Consider the following 22,626-nt stretch of genomic DNA (forward strand, 5'->3'; position numbering starts at 1 on the left):
AATTACAGATTTTGATGAAATTAGTCATGTATATTTGTTTAATTTTACTTTGTTTCCAATCGCTAATCGCCTCTGATTTTCCTTTGATAAAATATACGCCATTAGCGGGCGGAGGTGAGCTACCGCCCGAGCACGCTGGCGAAGAAGATGATAAACAAGTATTATCGAAGAAGGTGTATTCGCAAAAAATATTAACAATTTTCACGACCCAAAAACAGCACTGAACACATCACTAATGGCGACATAATTGAAATCGACGTTCGTATTTAATTTCGAACGCCCGAGAATGATTTTGCATAAAAGTAATATGGCCATAGTTGCCAGCAATACAGAGCATAAACGCTAATAGTTATCCAATTAGCGAAATTGATGATGGTTTTAAATTAATTCTTTATACTGTAACAAAAACTTTGATAGACTCCGTGTAGTAAATGTAAAGTAATCTTTCGACATTGCAAAGGATACAACGGATACAGTTATAACCTTTTATAAACTAGAAATATAGAGACTAGTGATGAAAGGAGACAACAAAAGTATACACTGTTTATTAAATAAAACTTAATATGAATTCAAAACTTTATTAGTTTTTAAATATTCTTAAATCACAAACATGTACTACATACATTATTTTCTAACATATATGTGCAACCGGTGAACAAAACATCTTATTTAAAATATTTTAACTAAGCTTACTATTTAACAAAGACTTAATTTTACAAAAAAAAACTTACAGGGCCAAGGTCATATTATCAGCATCAGAATCTTTATATTCAAATAATGGATGGAGTTACTTTTAATGTTAGAACTTGATAAACTAATGAGGAATATTGATTTTCGCCATTTTTGGCTATCACTATAATAAGAAACTTTCGTTACTAAGTCGACACACAAGTATCCTTTACTACAAATTACTTGTCGGGATTCAGCTCAAAATATTTCGCTTTAGCGATTTCGAACAACGTGTTCTTCATTTTATCTCCGGTTTCATTGACCATGGAACTAAATTTACTATTAGGATTTAATAAAAGACGGTAGGGATAATCGAATTCAATCACTTGGCCTTTATCCATTACGAGTACTCGGTCTGAATCCATGATAGTATTGAGACGGTGCGCGATAGTCAGCACTGTGCACGTCGCAAATTCACGCCGAATCGTCTTTTGAATTAATACGTCGGTTCTGAAATATTAATGTGTACTATCATCACGACAAATAATGAAAAACAGAAATAACGGTATAGTCACTATGTATTTTTTGCTATTAATATACAATGATTGGTTATAAGTATAATGGCTTTGGGTTAATATAAAGCTCGCTTGATGTTAATAATGTACTGTACACCTTATCCAAAAAACATTGGTTTCAGGATTAATAAATAACCTTTTGAAAATATAGTAATAAAAAGCGTTTTCTTACTACATTATCGGATAAATTCGGATTACTGAATATTGAAATTAATTATTATTTATTACTTGTTCCTACAGACTTTGCCAGAAGTTATTTGCACAGAAGTTTTTTTGCTGACAAAATAAAGTACAAAGTACATATCGGATACGATGTTCTTCTTCAGAAATTATATGCAGTGACGGTATCATGCAATTTACACAAAATGTTTGTCTGTCGGGATTTTAACCCGCGATACGATGTACGCTATGTAACACAAATGGATTTGTAACGCCTAACGGAGGAGATTTTTAATTTTTGATGTCCAGAAATTTCTTCGTGTCAGTGTTTACAAAGTGAATTGATTGTGTAATTGATTGTAGATAGTTATTATAAAGCTTATTATTAGACACTCACTGAGGATCAACGTTGGCCGTTGCTTCGTCCATAACGAGGAGATTATTGGAACGTAAAATAGCTCTCGCTAAACACACCAGCTGTCGTTGACCAACGGAGAAATTTGCACCACCTTCGGAAACTTTGAAATCCAAAGCAGGAATTGCATCTTTTAGTTCAATCTAAAATTAAAGAAAAAAAATCTGTATAAAATATTACTTATTAGCGATACATAGAAATAGAACAGTGTAAATAAGTTATGAATTCTTGCTGGGAAATACTTATGTATATTTAAAAATTTTCTTAAACGTATAAATGCAGCGTAGGGCGACCCACATGGTGGAGCAGACGACCTTGTTAAGGTCAAGACGCTGGATGTAGGCCGCTTTCCATCGTTCATTTCATTGGAAATCTACGTGGGGGGCCCTATGTCCAATAGTGAAGGTTTTACCGCTGAAATGATGATGATGATAGTATAAAATTGCAATGTATCATAACTATCCATAAATAATGAAATAGCTGGAATGGTGAAACACACCTTTTTCTGATTTAAAATAATAATGAATTGTCAAAGTTAATCTTTAAAACAATTAATGACCATTTTTACAGTGTTTTGGAGCGTATTGTGTAACAAATCTTTGTGGGATTTCGCAAAGATTTGTTGCACTGTTATGAGCAGAACATATTACATACAAATCAGATGAGAGCAATATTAAGTTCTTAATTCCGTACTATTAAAAACTATGTAATTTGTTAACTTAAATTCCATCATAAATAGCAAGAGACTCCGCTAACTTTCAATTGAATAACGTATTTAAAATAACAAGTAATAATTTTTGTCATATATTTTTTCAAACCTGCTCTAGAGCTTTCCATATTTCATCGTCAGAATAAAGATCAAAAGGATCCAAGTTGTATCTCAACGTCGCAGAAAAAAGAACGGGTTCTTGTGGAATGATCGAAATCTTTGATCTGAAAACCTGAAACATACATTAAGTTAAATTCGCCTGAAGAGAAAGTAAATACGAGTGAACGTAAAAATTCATTTAGTCACAAATACAAGGTCTTGCTGTTTATTTTTAATCATTACATTTAGAGTATCCAAATGTATTTCAAGAACTTCAAAAATTAGTGTAGACAATGTGTGTTAGACACTGTTTTCCAGAATTACAGCATCCGAAATAAGAATAACTTGCAACTTACAAGCAGGAAGATAAACTAAAAATATTTCGGATTATCATAGGGGAACATAAAGAATAAAAACTATTATGCAAGAATTTGATAAGAATCGTGTATAAAAAAGATCTCATATATAATAGGAAAATATTCCATTGAAGGCTATTCAGATTAATATGTTCATTTAAAATATATTGAATAAATTAAATCAAAAGTTTACCGATTTTCCTATTCCACTGGTGTCAAGTCCATCGATTTTAATATTTCCATCGATTTTTGATAAACGAAACAGAGCTGCTATGAGCGACGATTTACCGGCACCAGTTCTTCCAACTACTCCAACCTGTAAAACCGGCTTGTTTAGTATCTTCCAAAATTAAAATAACGATGATGTTTGGTAATAAATATCACGAACTTTCCAACCGCTTTCTATTTCGAAGTTCAAATCTCTCAAAACGAAGGGGCCGTCGTCATCGTACTTCATGCTAACATTTTCAAATTTCACTGCTCCTTTCGATGGCCAATCTTTGGGGGGATTGATAGCTAATAAAAATACAAAATAATATTACACATTTCTATAGTGATTTACTAATTAAATAAATCTTAAGAATAACTAAAGGTATGTAATCTGTGCAAAAAAAAAACAAATATTTTTTAAATTCAAATTACTCACGTCCTTCCTCCATATTCTCCTCGGATGGTAATCTTGAATATTCAAGTACTCTCTCCACGGAAGTCATTTGCCCTAAAAGATCGGCAGTCATTCGCGCGGCCATTTGCAAAAGCATCGTGAGAACCATCGATTGGCTTACCGCCAAACCAATGCTCCCAACGGGAATCGCATCACCTAAAATTATTATTTATTTTATACCTAAACATATTTATGCAAAAATTCAAAGAGGCATTTGGAATAACCAAAATACTACATTTTTAAATATTTATTAATGTGTTTTATAATAAGCAATCCAAAAACACGTTTAATTTCCCAAGCTCTAAAAAAATTATTGTACTTACCGAAGTCAAAGAGGAGAAAGATTGTTATAATGATTCCTAAATAAACAAGGCATAACACGTCTAAATATAAACCAAAGGCTGTAGAACCTCCCAAAAACGTAAAAAATGCACTTGTATTAATATCCTAAAATACAATACGAAATTAAATAAAACAGTCGGAAGTGTTATTATAAATATCATGTACAACATTTACCTGTACTTTATCGAAAATAGCGAGTAACCTATTTTGTGAATTCGAGCTTCTAATGGTTGATAGTCCAGCAATTGTTGAATTAATCATGCTGAAAACGGGACTTTTAGCTGTAATTAAAAAAAAGTATTTGTTTATTTCCTTCCAACTTAGTGCCGATGACATTCTCTAGCAGACAAACGTTCCGCCGATGTAGGTGAACTAATTATGTAAATATCATGAAAAAGAAAGAAAATAAAAATCAAAATGAAAACAATAATAATAACGAAGATAAAAAAGTCATAATATACTAATGACGTCCCCTCACTGTAATGGTACATAAATATAATATAATACATATAATAATAAATTCCAATTATATCAGAACAGTTTATAAACCTTTGATTTGGATAAGCAATGATTCCTAATCATCTTAATATCGAGATGGAGGTCGTTTGAATGAAGAACAAATTGTATTGCAAAGGAGGAGAAATTCAGGGATATCAAGTCTATCTGTGGGACATTTAAATAAACTATAGTTAGAGGACCGAAGAGTTTTTTTATATGTACAGACTACGAATAGAATTGAGATGGTAGGAAGGAAGAAAATAGGAAGATGAAGTGGGAGAAAAGAGTTAAGAGAAAAGTGTAATTAGTGCACGCAGGAACGGCGCTGTCGGATAGGTGGACATTTTATCTTCCTAAAATATGGTCGATTTTGTGAAGATTGAAAATGAATCGAATTCATTCAGAAGGCGGTCCAGTTTATTCAGTAGATCTGCTTTCAAATCAAAATAGCATAATCACCATAGTCAATTATTTTTATTTCTGCAATTTTTAAAAGTAATTATTAATTATTGTGCAAAATTTTCAAAAAAAATTTATACCATGTTTGAACTGTAGCTTATTAATTTTAAGTAATAAATATTTTTACAGATTATTTATACGTTTCTTTAGTTTTTTTGTTATATTAGACTGAGCGTGTCTGCAATAACACCTATTGTTGATTTTTCTATTTCTTTGTTTCTTGATCACAATCCTCTAGTAATAGTCAATTCACGCTTCTCTCATAGACACCCACGTTTTATTTAAATGAAAACATTGATGCAACAATCGTCGAAAAAATGTAACTATTCCACTCCTTTGGTGTATACATTAGAAACGACAAAGTAAATCGTCTTAGTTAGCATGCAAGGAATGTTTCTAATAATAGGTTAGATTGCCATCTTATTCTGATAAGAAAAGAGAACGGAGGAACTGAATCATGAAAATCTCAGGCCTTCTTCCAAAAAAGCAATCTGTAATTCACTGGAAGCTTGGGTAAACATCGTCTCTGGCTGTACGTCTTGTTTACCATCTTGTGCCTTGCATCACCATCATTTCTGCTGATAGATACACACTGCAAGACATAGGCCTTCCCTAAATCCAGCAACTTTCCGTGAACTTGATGTAGTCGGTCCACCTAGTGCGTCCATATCTACCCGCTTTACGCTATGCCTAAAATCTATCCTAATAAAACTAGAACAAATACTACCACTAAGTAGTGCTCTTTCATTATAATTGCTTTATTTCAAATGATTTATTAATAATGTTTATTTATTTTAAATACTTACTGGTGCCCTCTAGTCTTTTAACAGCTTGTGAGGCTTCTAAATATGCTTTTAGTAGAAACATGAACAAAAGGAATAGGACTAAAGTGGGTATTAGGGTCCACGACAGAGCTATAGCATTCAATACAAGTATACTTGTTACTGATAAATACATCTGTAGTGTTTCCAAAAGACTTCGAGGCAATAACTCGTCCATAGCGCCCATATCTTTTGAAAATCTGTTTAAAATTCGCCCTGTAAAAAATTATATTAAAAGATTCATTTTGACAGACTTCTTTTCAATCAAAGCAAATTTAAAAAGTTATATATATAAGCGTAAAAGTGCGTAATTATATATATTCTACAAATCTTTTACAGACAATGCAATAGATGTATATCAGTTTAGTCCATAGCCTACGAAAATAACAATAATACTTCATTACTCGTCTATTACACATCTGCCTTGAGATTCTATTATGGGTAACGTACTACTTAGGTATCACTTTAAACTAAAGCCTATGAAAAAAATATAATTTTTCCATCACGTTCTGATATCAAATATCAATTTATTAGATTTGCAGATCAGATATTTCACATTAAAATGTAATAAAGTTCTTAGCATTAATTGTATAAAGTAAGAAAACATTAATGAAACCTACCTGAAGAGTTTGTATTGAAGAACCGCATTACCGCATTAATTAAATTTTTAAACACTGTGTTATGAAGATTCTTTGAAGCACGGGTAGTCATAGTAACAAAAGTTATTATCCTTATATGGGTTATTACAATAATGAACAATATAATACAGCCGTAAATCAATAAATATTGTCCGGTAGTCAAATTTCCAACTTGAGTGTCCAAACTTGGGTCTGAGTGGGAAATAAAAATATTTTAAATTTATTTAAATCTTTGAAACAAACTTCTATGCAAATAAAAGGTATAGATAGTAATAAATTTAAGAAAGTGTGTTGAAATTTGATTAATCATTAAAAGGCATTTTTATTGATCATATATATATATATATATATATGATCTTTGAATAGTAAACATATGAAATTTACCTGGAATCGAATCCACGGGCAAAGATTGCTCATATAAATCAACTCGGTTCGTCCTGTAATTGAATTTTTTGGTAAATTTTGATACAGCACAGTGTTCTAAGCAAATTTATAATTGCTGGGACTTTATTATAATTCCATAGTATCATCTGATAAGTTCTAAGGCACTCTTAAATCGTAATACTTAATGAGTGACAGTTCAAGCCGAGGGCTCGCCTTTAAGCGATCGCTTTACGAGCTCACAGCGACATTTCGATACGGTGAGGTAAAAAATGTAAAATATTTTAGCGCCTCCAATATTCTGCCCAGTAAAATTATAAATTCCAACGACCGAACAGGACTTATCGATGTTTAAATTAATTGACTTCATGTCGCTACGAATTGAAATTTTTACGGACGTACGCCGTAGTCATATTTAAAAATTTAATAAAAAAAGTACGCTAAGAGCATTTCTGTACCTTTAATTATTACATTATTGCTAGCAGACTTTAAAAACTATAAATCAGAACGTAGTAGCGACAAAAAGTAGCATACCAAAAACTCAACCAATAATCCGCTGTTGTAGCTGAAGCCTGCGTCAATAGCAGGGTAAAAAGTGCTAAAACAAGGGCCCAAACAGAGTTGACTGAACGGAAATAGTTTGTAACGACAGCCCATTTTAAACTGCCTTTAGCCCTTTCTTCTGCCTCTTGTATTTGTTTCGTTTCATTTTCATCACCTTCTTCACTTTTTACAGAAACTTTGGATACTTCTCGTTTTACCAATGGTCGAGTAACCTATTTGATAACTTAAGTTTAGTACTCAAAATAATTGATAAATTTATGATAGTATTACTTGTACATGTGCTGTGATCACAAATAGAAAACAAAACGATTATCTTTTATCTAATGATACAAGAAACCAGTGGCGTAGCTAGGGGGTGGCGAGCGGGGCGGCCGCACCAGGCACCACAAGTAGGGGGGGCACCAAAGTTGAAAATAATTTTTTTGAATTTTTTTTTGAATGATGAAAATGAAATGTTAGAAGAAAAATGAAAACCATAAATTAAAGTAAATAACATAAAAAGAATATCGAATTTTACTATTTTTATGCTAAAAAAGTTGTTAAATAATATGAACACTAAAAAAAATAAACGGTTACGAATTATAATATACACAGTGTTTAAGCCTTTTCATTTACAAAACACATAGTGTTTTTTAAAAGGGCCCTAAATGACAAAATAATAAATTATTACATTATTGCAAGATTATTTAATGATAAATAGATTAAATAATCTTGCAATAATGTCAATAGAACATGAACTAGACGACACTATTGATTTTGAAATGTGATTAATGACTTTGCAGGCCAAAAAGCGAGTAATGTTCGTTTATAAATTTTTATTAAGATCTAATGTTATTTTATATATATTTATTATTATTTTGAACCAAAAAAAGATATATTAACAACATTTTGTTCTGAATTTTGAAATTATTTAGACTCTTTAGGGGGGGGGGGGGGGGGGGGCACCAAGCCCCAAATACCATAGCTACGCCACTGCAAGGAACTACTATAAGCATAAATTTCATAATGTCGATAAGAAAGCAAATATTAACAAATCGAATTGATTTTTTTGAAAAATTAATATGTGTAATTACCTTTGCAGAACCATCTTCATCATTACTCGATTCGCTTAGACTTTTTAATAGCAATGAAAACTCTTTTTCCGATTTAACCAATTCATTGTAAGTACCCATGTTTTCAATTGAACCCTAAAACATATTTGTCCATAAGTTGAAGGACACTGTACTCGAATTTATAATATTAAGTATACTAACCTCGTTAAGCACCACAATGTAATCCGCGGCTTTAAGAAAATGAATTTGATGCGTGACCAGGATACGCGTGCGACCGCGTAGATATCCGTTGATACATTGGTCAAACAACTGCCGCCCAACATTAGCATCAACCGCTGACAAAGGATCATCAAGTAAATAAATATCAGCCTAAAAATAAAACAATTATGAATTATTAGTTACATTAAACGACGTATTTGAAAGCTGTCGATGAGTCTCAAAACTTACTTCTCTATATACGGCTCTAGCTAAATTAATTCTTGCTTTTTGTCCTCCAGAAAGAGATACACCGCGTTCTCCAACTAGAGACTGATCACCATACGGAAACTGTTTGAAATCCGGTAACAGGCAACAAATCTTACAAACCTATTAACATAAAAAATTAACAACTAAAATGGTTATACATTTTATTTTTCTCAGAATATAAATAAAAGGTTAATATACAATAATTATTTTAACTTACCTCCTTGTACTTGAGCGCATCATATGGTAATCCAAAGAGAATATTTTCACGAACTGTTGCCGGAAACAACCACGACTCTTGACAAGCATAAGATAATCTTCCATCCACGGTAAAGTTGCCGTTGCTAATTGGAAACTCTTTTAATAGCACTTGCATTAAAGATGACTAAAATCAAGAAAAAATGTTTAGTTTCTGTAAGACTGATGATACCACAATCATACACAATTTAATTATATTCTTATCCTTTTGTACCGACATATAGCAATTTTTATGATGAACATTATCGATAATAAAAGCATCTTTCACAAAAATATTGTATTTATGCAAAAATATATATAAAAAAATTCCAGACCCAAAACGTATTCACCATTTTATTAAACTTAGATTTAGGGTTTATTGCATTCATTTGTTAGACAAATTTATTTACAATATTCTGTTGATAGCTAAATTAGCAATAGAGTACTAAATAACCAGATATACTTCATTATACTTAATAGAAAGAATAAATCTCACTTTTCCACTTCCAACGGATCCAATTATAGCGCATAGTTTTCCTTTACGTAATCGCATTGATATGTTCTTAAGGGTCATTTTTTCGTTAGAATCACTCCACGAAGCACTGATTCCATTCAAAACCACAGCGTGTTCATTGGACGCGGAGATTTGAGAGTCGTGTTCTGAATTGTAATTAAATCAATTATATTAAAAACATGAAGCGCGAAACGATGACGCTAGATTTTGAACTTTGATCTGTAATTCTCTTTAGATTTTGATAATATTTCTTAATGACTTCCTTTAAATTTTATGTAATAAAGTGCCAAATAACATTAATATCCAATATAAACAAAATTTTATGTTAAGGATTACTGACCTAAATTTTTACAATGATTAACTTTATTTTTAAAGTCACAATCAAAGAAAAAAGATATTCTTAGTATTAATTATTTTCTTGCTATCTTGCATATACTAATAAATGCTAAATATGTAGTGAAATAAACTTACCGGCAGCAGAAATTGTTGATGTGTTATTGTTAATTGATAAATATTTCTTTCCAATAACGTGATCATTCATTTTCATAACGTTATCCCCATTGAATGTTACTGGATTGATATTGCCTTTAGTATTTTTCAATTGCTTTACATCATCCCTCTCTTCTGTACATCAAGAAACATAAAAAATCACCATCATTATCGAGTAATGCAAAATTTTATAAATGAAATCATCGTTTCATATTAAAACAACGATTTAAGGAACGCGACTTAAAGGTTTTCATATAGCGTAATATGTCAAGCATAGATGCTTGACATTTGCTCGAGTCCGGCTTTAATATGGAGAGGTTTCTGACGAACACATCATCAATATAAACTTCTGATGATGGACAACATGTTAGCCCTTTTACCGAAAATATTTATAGGTAACTCTTAGACATCGGTGGCAGCCCAGCGGTAGAGTACTGGGACATGCGTAGGTTGCATCGTAGGTTGCCGGGTCGATTGTCGGGATATAATTTTACATAATTCGCAGCTTGTGCAATAACTATAAAGGATTGTCACTGCTCACAAACAAGTCCAGAGGATGGGCAGCAATTTTCTCTACGTACTATAATACCAAACTACGATCGCCTAGGCCTATGCCCTATAGTGGGCGCTTATGGACAGAAATGACGATGGCGACTCTTAGTTAGTTTAGGTTTTCATTTACAATAATAATTAATACCTACTGCAAGGATGCTAAAAGCAAGTAAGATATATAACTATATATAAAAGTAAGATAGATAGGCATATGAATAAACAGCATGAATATTAAAAAAAGCAAATAATTATTTATAAACTGTCATCAAATAGTCACTGTAACTGCATTTGTTGTCCATTTATATAGATAACGGCCTAATAGCCGTGAATATGATGTGAGTGTACCAATCTCGCCACATCTAACGTCTAGACATTTCATAAATGTCAACCCAAGTAAGAACTACTCTTTGTGCTTTTCTTTGACTTTATAATAGCGCATAGACGATGCTAGTAGACTATTACAAATATTACGTCACTTACCCATCATTAAAACTTCCTGAATACGTTCCAAAGATACAAACATTTCCGACAAACTTGCTATAGCTATAGGAAGAATAAAATTCAAGTTCATTTGTACTATACTGAAAAATTGTTGAATTGGATATATCTGCAAATAAGAAAATAAAACTGTAGTAAATATTGTATATCTAATAACAAATACGGGATGCCCACTGCAAGACATTGGCCTCTTCCAAACATATACCATAATAAGGGGATATACCATAATCACAATGTTTAGCCGACGGGTTGGCGATCGTAGTGTGGTATTACGGCACATAGAGGACGCTGCTGCTCATCCTCTGGAAACTTATTTGCGACCAGTGGCAATCCTATATAATTAATGCAGAAAGTGTATAATATTATAATACGTACCACTGTAGCAGTAAGCATTGAGCCAGTGAGGACTATGGTAAGTGACGTAAGAAACAATGTACTTCTTTCTGTAAATAACATAAAACCCACAAAAACGCTGCGGATGAAAATAGATTTTTTCAATACTTTTAATTCATTAATTCTGGCCGCGTTAACTATAAACTGGAACGGTTTCTCCCATGCGTACATTTTTATAACCTATAAAAGCAAAAAAAAATTGAGACATCTTAATAATATTAACATAAATATTAATAAGCAGTGACCAAAGTACTCCAACGATTTTAAAACAGATATTTAACAAGTTAAACAATCGAAATTGTACTATCGGTTATAATTTAATTTGATTCATAAAATTCAATATACTTTTTATAGTGTTAACAAGGTAATTTTGAAAACAATATATATATAAGATTGGGATTTGATACCGAGGCTAAAGGTTCTCTTGTCGATGATCTTCGATAAAGGATATTGTTACCTTTAAGGACTTTACGTTTAATGCCTGATTATCAAAAATCGGTTCTCCGTTATTCTTAACTCACCCCAAAAACACAGCAGTCGTAAATTATGAATGATCAATGAAGTAAACAGCAGCTTACGCAATAAAATCAAATAATTTAATATTAAATAATATATATTTCGAAAAATAACACTAAAAGTCGTTTTAAAACAATCATTATAATTATCATTTCAGCCGTAGGACATCTAGAGCTAGACCCATAAAATAATATTTCCAATAAAGCAGCTTGCATCCAACATCTAACGATGACCTTTAAACGGTGGGCGCACGTCTTACGCTGCTCTTGCCGGTCCATGATCTCCACTCCTTAAGTCTCCAGCAGCCATCTATTCTGAATGCTTTGTCGCCTGCCCATTGCCATTTCAACTTGTACCACAATAGTACACAATTTTAAAAAAATAGACTATTGTTATCTTTAACGTACGTACCTGAATTCCGTTTATGAATTCCGTCATTAATTTTATTCTCTTGTCAGTACGCTGAGCAGTCTGTCGTCTTATGACTGATGTAAGTTTAGTTAAACCGACTAAAATAAATAAATAGTATTTAATTTTTAAAAGTACAATATAATTCCATGCGATTTTTTTAAATTATTAGTATTATCTTACCTTGAATGGGAAGTACAAGTAAAAAGACACCGAAGAGTCCTACGTATGGCGCAAATCCAGCCGTGTAGTAGAGCAATACCATAACAGCACATAACTGGATAGGCACCAGCCAGAAGTAATGTAAGAACATAAATGCGAAATCAAACCTGGCCACATCGTTCGATAGAAGATTTACTAATTTTCCTGCAGCTACTTCACCCAGAGACGTTTGACTCATTCTCAGTACCTATAAAAATTATACATATATAGTAAGAAGACTGTTTAATACAGATCTGTTCAGCGCTATATTTGCTTACGATGATTTTCATTAAAATTGCGCGCAGTATTCATGTTTTTATAAACAATTAATACGCCTTACTTTTAACGATATCACTTACAAGTATATTATTCATTTTTTATCATTTTACTTTGTATGTCATTAATTATTTTAAGGTTATCGAGATAGTCTTTATACATATTGTTAATGCAAAATTATTTTACACTTCAATAGTATTGTACAATAGTAGAAGTTTTTCCTTCCTTCTGTTCGCCAGAAAATATTTTTTGTGATTATAACTTAATTGTAAATGTGGACATAAAAATATAAATGAAAATTTATTTTAACATCATCGTTACATTGTTTATATTTAACAAATATAGATAATACTAAAGTGTCTTATACTTTTTGATGTATACTTATGTGTCGAATAGGATTTTACATTGCCAACAAATGAATGAATACCATTGTACAAAACAATATAAAATTATATATTATTATGAGTTATCTATTATAAATTTGTATATAGTATGGTGAAGTAAATCCGGATTAAGGTTGAGAGGCAAGTAACACTAAATCGTATATTTAAGGGGAGGCTGTCCGCGTACTGTGCCTCTCATAGAAAATTCATTTCTTTTTATCATTTCTTATTGATAACTCATTAGTCACTGATAATAATTTGATATAATAATGTCATACCTTTCTATAAATTATGGATGACGTTGCAACTTTAATTCTTAAACTGAACGTATTGACAAATAACGAGTTATGGTGCTGACTTAAGACTCCTATAAAGTTGAGACCCAACATTCCAACAGCATAGTAACTAGCCTCTTCAATACTTATCGTAGATTCTGCAGACCAGTAAGATAGCAGTTGAGTAAATAGTAACGGTTGTATAGTTCTGCAAAAAAATCATACCGACAATTACTCATTACGTATTCGTTAAAGTATTTTATAATTTCTTAGTTATTTTCATTATTGTTACTATTGTAGAATAAATAGTGTATCGCGGCTAATAAATACGGTTACGTATACTAAATCGTAGCAGTTATGCATTTTATATATTTATATATATATACTCGTTGAATTTACGTTACAATAGCTGACGCCAAAATAACAGTAAATTTTTAATACACAAATTTAAATTACTTATTGAAAATACCAAAAACTTTACGTAATATACACTTGCAGACAAGAATATAGGTCATTAGGAAAAAAAGCACTTAAAGCTTCGCGATTTTTTTAAACCAACTAAAAAAACGCAACCTAAGTTTTTTTACGCCGACATGTTTACTAAGGACTTTTTCACATACATTTTACGTACCAGTTTCTATAGTGATTAACACCATATCACTTAACGAGGTTTTAAACTATAACAGCCATAACCATACGAAACCTTTTCCTCGGAACAAGTTAAAATTAAAATTTTCAATGGCTGCCCTTAAACTTTTCGCCACCCATCATCTACATACAATATAATTTTTGATTCCGCTCGTTCCTTTTCACCCCATTCTTAGTCAATGTACGCGCGTGAAACGTAATCTTTTAAGTTTTGAACCATTCGCCGGTGTGAGATCAAATGAACTTAGCCGCCTTACAGTCTGCTCCCTTTCGATATGTCCACAAATCTTCAGATCTTTCAAGAATTATTATACTATGACGTTATGAACGCCTTTTAAGGTTTTGATTTGATAGCTTAAATACAAAAGTGTTAAAGCAAAGGAAAAAGAAAAACATATTAAAATATGTTTTTAAATTGAAGATATTAAAGTTTTAACTTTGTTGTTACATACATTTTAAATAATTTAAACTTTTATCACATACAACAATTAAAATATAAAATGCTGTTAATTTAATACGTTGTATATTTATAAGTTACTGGTTTTTTAATGACACGCATTATTTGACCGCAAGTCTAAAATTAAAAAGTAAACTTTTGAAAATTACTTCATAGTTATATTGAAATAATTATTATTTATTCTAACCTTATAAAATAAATTATTACAAGAACTGTATTAAAAAAGAATTATAACATCAACAGATATTTGTTGTAAAAAATTTGAAAAGTATCATAAAAGATCACATTACTTGCGATAAAATCAGATTAATTTTGAACAATAGTCCAGTCCCACACTGAAGAGGAAGCACTTTACCGCGAGATATGATAAAATTCACAAACCGGAAGCACACCCAGCCTCGAAATAAATAATAAATGTGCCCTCGCTACTCGGACCCACTCACTGGTAATAGTGATACTCTATTTATAGTTTAAGAAAAATTGCTAATCTTAAAATGTGAAAATGAAAATCATAATAATTTTAAGATTCTGTAAATTAGTCGAAACTGTAATTTTTTATAACAAACAAAAAAAAAATCTTCGTAATATGTATTTTATATAAGTATAACAAAGTTATAATTTATTGTGATATTGAAAAAATAGTTAAAATCTCAGATAACTTACCTTGCACTTGTGTTTATTAACAAAAGTATTGCTCCTGGCATATATTCCAACCAAAACGAGCGTACTAATGATCTCCATAATGAAGGTTTACGGTTCTTCAGTTTTGCTTGGTCTAATTCTTCCAACCAATACCTAATAGAGAAACAAAATGGTTACAGAATAAATAAATCAATGTATTATCTACAAATACAAAAAAATACAAATTATATAAAAGAAAATATGTTTTTCTATTTTTTGTCTTTGTTATTACTCTCATATATCATTATATGATATATGGTACAAAAACGTATATAAAAAATAAATGAAATGGTAATACATTCGTACCAAAAGCTCTGTTACTTCCTTATGGAATTAAAATTTAAAGTACTGTGCATAAATATTAAAACTGCAAAAATATTTTGTCGTAATATAAACTGTTACAATATTAAATATTAAAAAGATAGTTATATTGCTGCATTTCAAAAATATAATAAATGCGAAAAATACGCTGCAATGACGCTGAGCGGATACAGTGCCATTTCAGCTGAAATCTGAAGAGTTTTGATAATTTTGAAAATAACGCGTTCGTTGTTATTCATGTGTTACGCTGCTAAAAATTGTTAAAGATTCGTTCTTTAAAGACCTTAATACTCCTCTTACGGCCTTGGACTTGGTAAGCGTCCAGAATCTAACTAGACCCCGTACATATAAAATTGCCATTAAATTAAGCGTATCATTAAATTAAGTGCAAGATCATCAACAAACAGATTCGGTAAGAACCCAAGCTTTTGCAATAATCCTGTTATGCGATTACTTTGAAATATACATTAATATAAAAATAATCTTTATTACATACGCTAGTTATTTTTTTCTATTTGATAGCGACTGGCCACCAATTTCTGACAGTTCAAAGTCTATTAGGACAGATAATAAATAGTAACTTATACTTAATATTTACGTTATCTATTATTTTTGAAATGACTGACTTTTTGATAAGATATTCCATACATACACGTAAATGATTTATACATTCATCCCTTTAAAATCAATAATTAACAACACTGCTTAAAAAACACGATTTTTCAGTCGTAAAATTTAACGCCATAACTTTTTATTAGAAGTTATCGTAAACTAAAATAAAACATAATTTCTTTGACCTACATTAATAAAAAACTCGCCATAAAATAAGAAGTAAGTAAACAAGCGAATAGGCTTATTCCTAGGTTATTTTGTAGTTTTTTCTTTAACAAGTAGTTGAGTATCAAAATACTGCTTTACTTGAGTATCACCCAAAATTGAATTATCAATCACAAAATTAATAACAATTGACGTATGGCCCTCGATTACCAAAGTTTAAATTCGTCGTATTTTTTTACAGCGCGAAAAGTTAAAAGGTGGACACTGCTATCGACGAAATGGAAAGGACTTATAAGCGATAAAAAATGTTGGTCGACCATATTATAAGATTAAGAGAAGATATTTCGCAAATCGCAGGAAGGGACTGGGTGAACAAGGCAAAATATTACATACATACATAACATATTTTATGCGTATTTTTATTTTTTTATTTCGTGCCTATATTTCGTAATAATATAAAACATGTACGTACACGTATGATATCACGCGACAGCGCTAGGACCGTAACGTTATGAGGTTACGAAATATATTAGCTGTGTGTATTAATTATATTATTTTAATATAATAACATGAAAATATAAAATTATTACAATAACTCATAAACTAACAAAAAAATTAATTACTTGTTTATATACAAATTCACGATTTTTTGCAAAAGATAAAATTTTTTATAATACACTTGGCTGTCCATGTTAGATTGCTTATACCTTTATTTCTGATATTAACTTGGTGGTAAGTTTTGCAAAAAGATTCTTAGATGCTTTTGTCGCAATTCGCCACCATTCTATATGCAAGCATTATTGTAGTCCTACCGAAACCGTTGTACCGCGACACAGGAAAGCGCGGCGAGGTGAGCTCCAGAAAAAAAGAGTATGAACCCCATCCCCACTTTTTTCCATTGTTTCTATTTTATTTTCGTTCTCCTCTCTCATCCTTCACAATTTCTATTGCTACATCCTCTTTCATTCACTTTCTTTTGGTTTCTTTCTTTCATTCACAATATTTACACACATCGCCTCTCTTCTTTCACCAAATTCCTTGGTCCTATTTTTTTTTAATTTAACTTTTTCCACTTAATTTATGTGACCTTATATTTTTTTAAACTAATCTTTATTTATTTTTATAACCTCCTCGACAATTTTCCTACAATAATCTAGAAATTTGCGGCGGCATTCTAATCTGCTATTAGAAAGGCGATGGTGCAACTTTCCACCCGTTATTTCAACTCTACTTCACACTCATATCTTTCTATTGCGAATACGGGACAGCTGGTTATTACGTGCACCAAGGTCTGGTCCACAACTGGATCACAGATGCACGAGCGACTCTCCCTAAGTTTGGTTATATATAGGTACTCAGCGAATCCGTGCCCCAAGAATTTTTCGGCCAGAACCGTGTCCAGCTCCACAGTGCACAGTACGCGGTAGGCGTCCGGGAAGAACTTCTTCGCTGTCGAAGTCATCTCGCCTTCCACATACCTCCTATTCCACTAGTCAAGCGTATTCAGCATTAACTGTGGTTGGACCGATGAAACGAGAGATTTCTCTTATTCTGGTCTTCTTTTTCTTTTTGGGGCCCCGTTCTTGGCCAGCTGATCCGCTCTCTCATTTCTAACTAATATGTGCTATTTTATAAAATTGTAAATACCCTATATTTACAATTACACCGGGTTATCACTTTCAAAACCAAAAATAAACGTAAAAATAAAGGGCACAATAACAATAGCTTTGACTAAAGATGCAGCAAGCATTAGAAATTATGTCAAGATTTGGTAACTATGTCATGTTACATTTCATTATTCTTTATTACATGCACTTTTTGCTTGTTTTCTTATAAATGAAAATCATTCTGTCTAAATACAATTAAAACAAAAGAAACCAGGAAATAAAATTGCAACTACGGGAAATTAAAGAAATATTGCGAGTACGATTTTCATAACCAATATCTTTTCTTGGATTCACATTTTGAGTGAAAAATAATTGAAGCCTATCAAAGGCATTATTACTTCTTGTTATTACAAGGTGAAATACATTAAAACGTTTTTATGTAAGGTAAAGTTAGAATGGTTACAGTTAAAGTAACCAACAGGATAATCGATATCGAATTAGCGCAGTGATTACGGAAATAAAAAAGTTTATAGGTGAATCCATTTTAATTTTTTTCTTAAGCATTAACTTAAAATTAGGATTCTCTCTCTTGTCTATACAGACGTATTTAATTATAATTTTAATTCTGTATCGTTCTAAGACATCTTAATTAAATTATTTTATAAATTCATCCTTTCAATCTCACTGCAAGGCATCGGACTTTCCCAAAGATATCTATGGGGGGTATACCATAATCACCACGTTTGGCAGGCGATAGTAGTGTGGTATTATGGTGCACAGAGGACGCTGCTACCCATCCTATGGAAACTCGTTTTTACTTTACTCGTAATTACTATGTAATTAATGCATGATGTGAATTACGTAACATTGTACCCTGGAAATCGAACCCGCGAGATACGATCGCAAGTGTCACTCCTCTACCGCTGGGCTATCACTGCTCGCTACCCGCATAGCTACTATTCAAGAGATTATTTACATTTATTATCTTAAATAAAAAGATTGAATATTTAGAACTAACACTTTATTTGGACACCTTTATTAGAAATTCGTTTTTAGCTAAAACTTACATCTTCACGCGTTACTTTGTCACACAGAATACATTATATTCTTGTTATTTTAGTATAATTTCTCAAGTAAACCCTGTGTAATATTCACATTTACCTCTTGGGATCTAAATAGAATGCAAGTGGTGTCTATACAACTAGCCTTCTAAGTGAATATAAATTTACCCTACACGTAAATATTATAATATAAAATAAAAATATAGTCGATAAATTGAAGTTTAATTAAACAAAAGTAAACTGAAACATCGTAAGCAGTAACATTCGAATTATATTCAAATTAAAATTGTATTAAAGATTCATTATCATTATCAGAAAAGTTCTACTCTTCTTATTTTCGTACTGTCATTTACTTTTTTTATAAAGCGATAGTAAACATTACTTAAAAGAAACGTAAGATAATAAATGAACAGAAATTCAACGAGGTCACATTAAAGGAACCTGTGTTCGAATGTTATCGCACACACTTATAAACTACATCCTGCATGTGACATATATCGTGTAATCTTTATTATTGTTTACTTCAATATAAGACTACTTTCAATTATAATTAAAATGAAGTATCAACTCATAAATGATTTCTAGTTTTTTTTTGAAGACCCCTTGTTAATATACACATTTGAGCTTTAAGGACCCACTCCGTCTCTTTAGAACCGAGTGAACTGACGCGTTATCTTCAATGAATGACTCTGGTGCATAGATATTGTTCACGAAATTTGTCTAAAAGAGCAGGCAAACAAATTTTTTTTTACTGTTTATATTGTTCACGTGAACAATTGCTGCATAGCTTGTCTGACCAAAGAACAAGGCGTTTATCTCTTACTCTATGCTTTTTCCTCTCTTAATTTATTGCAATCCTTATTAATGAAAAACCCACTGTAACGATTAACTCTTGGTTTCAGGAACATAACAGATATAAAAGATCCAATTTCCGACACGATTAACAATTTCAAATACAAATTTCAATACCATTTAAGGCAATAAAAAGCCACAGTATTTGAAATTCGGTTAAAATATGTGGAACTCATCTAATATAAAGCTTCCTGATGCCAAAAAAACTGTGCAAAATATTAGTTATAGTAGTTTCTTCGTTGAAGAACATTCCTCACGCAGATCATAACTGAGATAACTACTTTTAGACTGGTTAAAACATAAGTAAAAACAAGCAAGTTTTATTTGAACAAGTGAACGATTCTAAAATTACTTTATTGCTGGCTAAGAAGTCGTATCAAAATCATGCAACAAAAATGTTCACGTGTTAAATCCATAATGAAGCTGAAACGTAACGTTAAATTTGACTGCAATTTGTGGAATAAAATGACGGAATAAGTTACGTAAATAGGCTTAATTATCTATTTTCAAATTTTTAAAAATTTTTTTGCCTGATATTTTATTTAAACTGGCGGTCACAGTTTTTAATAAGCGCAAAAAAAGGACGTAGATGAAATAAAGTTAACACATTTGGTTCAAAGACGAATCAGTGATTTTTAATGTTTCCTATCCACTTCTTATTATCTGTATAATTCTTCATGTTTAAATAGTCGCTGACTATTTAAATATACTTCTAAGAAAGCCCGCATAATACAGAATAATGTTAATAAAATAAAAAATGACATTCTGTATTATATTAACATATTTTGACAGAAACATACTTTGTGAACAATTAAAGCCACAACTGAAAAAATGTATACTTACTTCTCGGCTTATATATATTATGTCTCTAGATATATTAACCGCATTTTATTTATACATTTTTAATAATAGCGTTATATTCATTTACGTGGATAAAAAACTATTTTAATCCCATTAAAAAATTTATTAAAATACCTTAAAAAGTTATTTTGACGAAAACTCTTATAGGAAAAAACTTGCCGTTATATTTTTATAACATAAAGACCAAAAAATATATTTGGTAACAAATATTACTGAAACTGACTCAAACAGACCAAATCAAAAAAAATGCATTGCTAAAAATATTCGAAAACTCCATGTCACGGTTTTTAAGTTTGAAAAAATATGAATTAGACGTCACAACGCATGATATCTTGTTAAACAAAGAAATAATTCATAAGCCGATTCTAATATTGACTTCACAAATATCAAGAAAACGTTACAGCAATACAGCGATAAATTATAAACTTTGAGGAGATACAGAACAAAACGCACTATCATCCATATGCGCACTTTAAAGTTATGTACGTAGTAATATTTTCTTAAAAAGTAAATTATTATTTACTGCCTAACACCAATATCTTCATCAAATACTTACAATTAATACTTTTAACTTTTTACTAATCGTTTAAACGTAAATTCTAAATTAGGTTTAAAAAAATAAATTCGCATGTAAACCTAAAATCTAATATATAAAATTCTCGTGCCACGGTGTGCGTGATTGAACTCCTCCTAAACGGCTCGACCGATTTTCGTGAATCATCGCGTGAATATTGGCCAGGGTGGAGAATCGGCCAACTTCTATTTTCATCCCCCTAAATGTTAAGGGTGGTCTACCCCTATTTTTTGACAAATTTGTTTTTATTTTTTATGGCATAGCATACAAAAATATAAACAACCCTAAATTTTCACGCTACTACGTTCAACCCTTATTTTTTATTTGTTTATTAAAAACTTTGATTTTTTTTGCAAAACAACGTTTGCGGGATCAGCTAGAATACCTACAAAATTTTAAACTTTTAACTTATCTTTATTAATCCTGAAAAAAAGCACTTTGGTCTCTTTGTCATATAGTAAAACGATAAAGATAATGAACATATTTCTTTCGCCGACTTATATCAACAAGTGAAATACAATAAATCTATACCAAAGAAAAATTCCTAAGATTTTTACTTCACTATGTTTATAATGGTTTTAGTAACATTCACTACTTTAAGATTAAAATAAGAAAATAAATGAAATAACCATCTTATGGCAATTCTATAAAAACAGGTCACAAAATCAACATTGTTTTTAAATTTATTTAGTTTAGAGAATAACATTAATATTAGGAAATCGCTAGTTGTTACGGTGCACGCAAGATCATTAAAGTTCATTGTCGTAATGATTGTTTTTTTAATTTAATTTAACGAAAAAAATCCTAACAAACAAGATAAAAAAACTTTATTTAGATAATCCTTACCTTTCAAACTTTTCACCGAGGTAATCTGAGTCGTATTTCTTTTTAGGAACTATTAAATCACTTTCTTCTACGTCTCTTATATTACCTCTATACAACACAGGAAGCACCCAACAAAGAAAAAGTCTCGAAATTATATTCGGATTATTCCTTTTTCTTTTCAACTTTTCATCACTGTTATCCATTTTTGTAAATAAGAATTACTTATCATTTACTTACAATAATTATTATTTGCTACCGAACGGCTCCAAGCATGAAGGAGTATTGCTCTTTAGCTGATTAAACACAAACGCATATATATACCTATTAATCGCTTAGACCCAATTCGTAAAAGATATC

At 31.0% G+C, this 22,626-nt stretch overlaps 1 protein-coding gene across 1 annotated transcript; it reads right to left on the reverse strand.

Annotated features, from left to right (window-relative positions):
* Positions 1-574: 574 nt before the first annotated feature.
* Positions 575-22,545, reverse strand: LOC137929672 (ATP-binding cassette sub-family C member 4-like). The gene is made up of 25 exons (XM_068772726.1): positions 22,291-22,545; positions 15,374-15,505; positions 13,609-13,813; positions 12,654-12,879; positions 12,474-12,571; positions 11,529-11,726; positions 11,136-11,262; positions 10,086-10,238; positions 9,597-9,760; positions 9,084-9,248; positions 8,849-8,986; positions 8,603-8,770; positions 8,423-8,536; positions 7,320-7,561; positions 6,789-6,841; positions 6,387-6,596; positions 5,752-5,982; positions 4,163-4,269; positions 3,970-4,093; positions 3,629-3,802; positions 3,371-3,498; positions 3,176-3,298; positions 2,637-2,759; positions 1,801-1,961; positions 575-1,179 (listed from the first exon to the last, which is right to left on the reverse strand). The coding sequence occupies exons 1-25, from the start codon at positions 22,470-22,472 to the stop codon at positions 909-911; spliced, it is 4,017 nt and encodes a 1,338-aa protein (XP_068628827.1). The 5' UTR covers positions 22,473-22,545; the 3' UTR covers positions 575-908.
* Between the last annotated feature and the right edge of the window lie 81 nt (positions 22,546-22,626).

This window comes from Battus philenor, unplaced genomic scaffold (genome assembly GCF_028537555.1).
Source record: "Battus philenor isolate CCGP_79_NKW_IND1 unplaced genomic scaffold, ilBatPhil1.0.hap1 SCAF_5, whole genome shotgun sequence".
Lineage (NCBI taxonomy): Eukaryota > Metazoa > Arthropoda > Insecta > Lepidoptera > Papilionidae > Battus > Battus philenor.

Excerpts from the sequence above, each read along its gene's own strand:
- LOC137929672 (XM_068772726.1), bottom strand. The coding sequence starts at position 22,472 with ATGGATAACAGTGATGAAAAGTTGAAAAGAAAAAGGAATAATCCGAAT. Across the intron at positions 9,249-9,596 it reads GATCCGTTGGAAGTGGAAAA|TCATCTTTAATGCAAGTGCT; the intron begins GTGAGATTTATT and ends TCTTGATTTTAG. Across the intron at positions 8,987-9,083 it reads ATGCGCTCAAGTACAAGGAG|GTTTGTAAGATTTGTTGCCT; the intron begins GTAAGTTAAAAT and ends TTATGTTAATAG.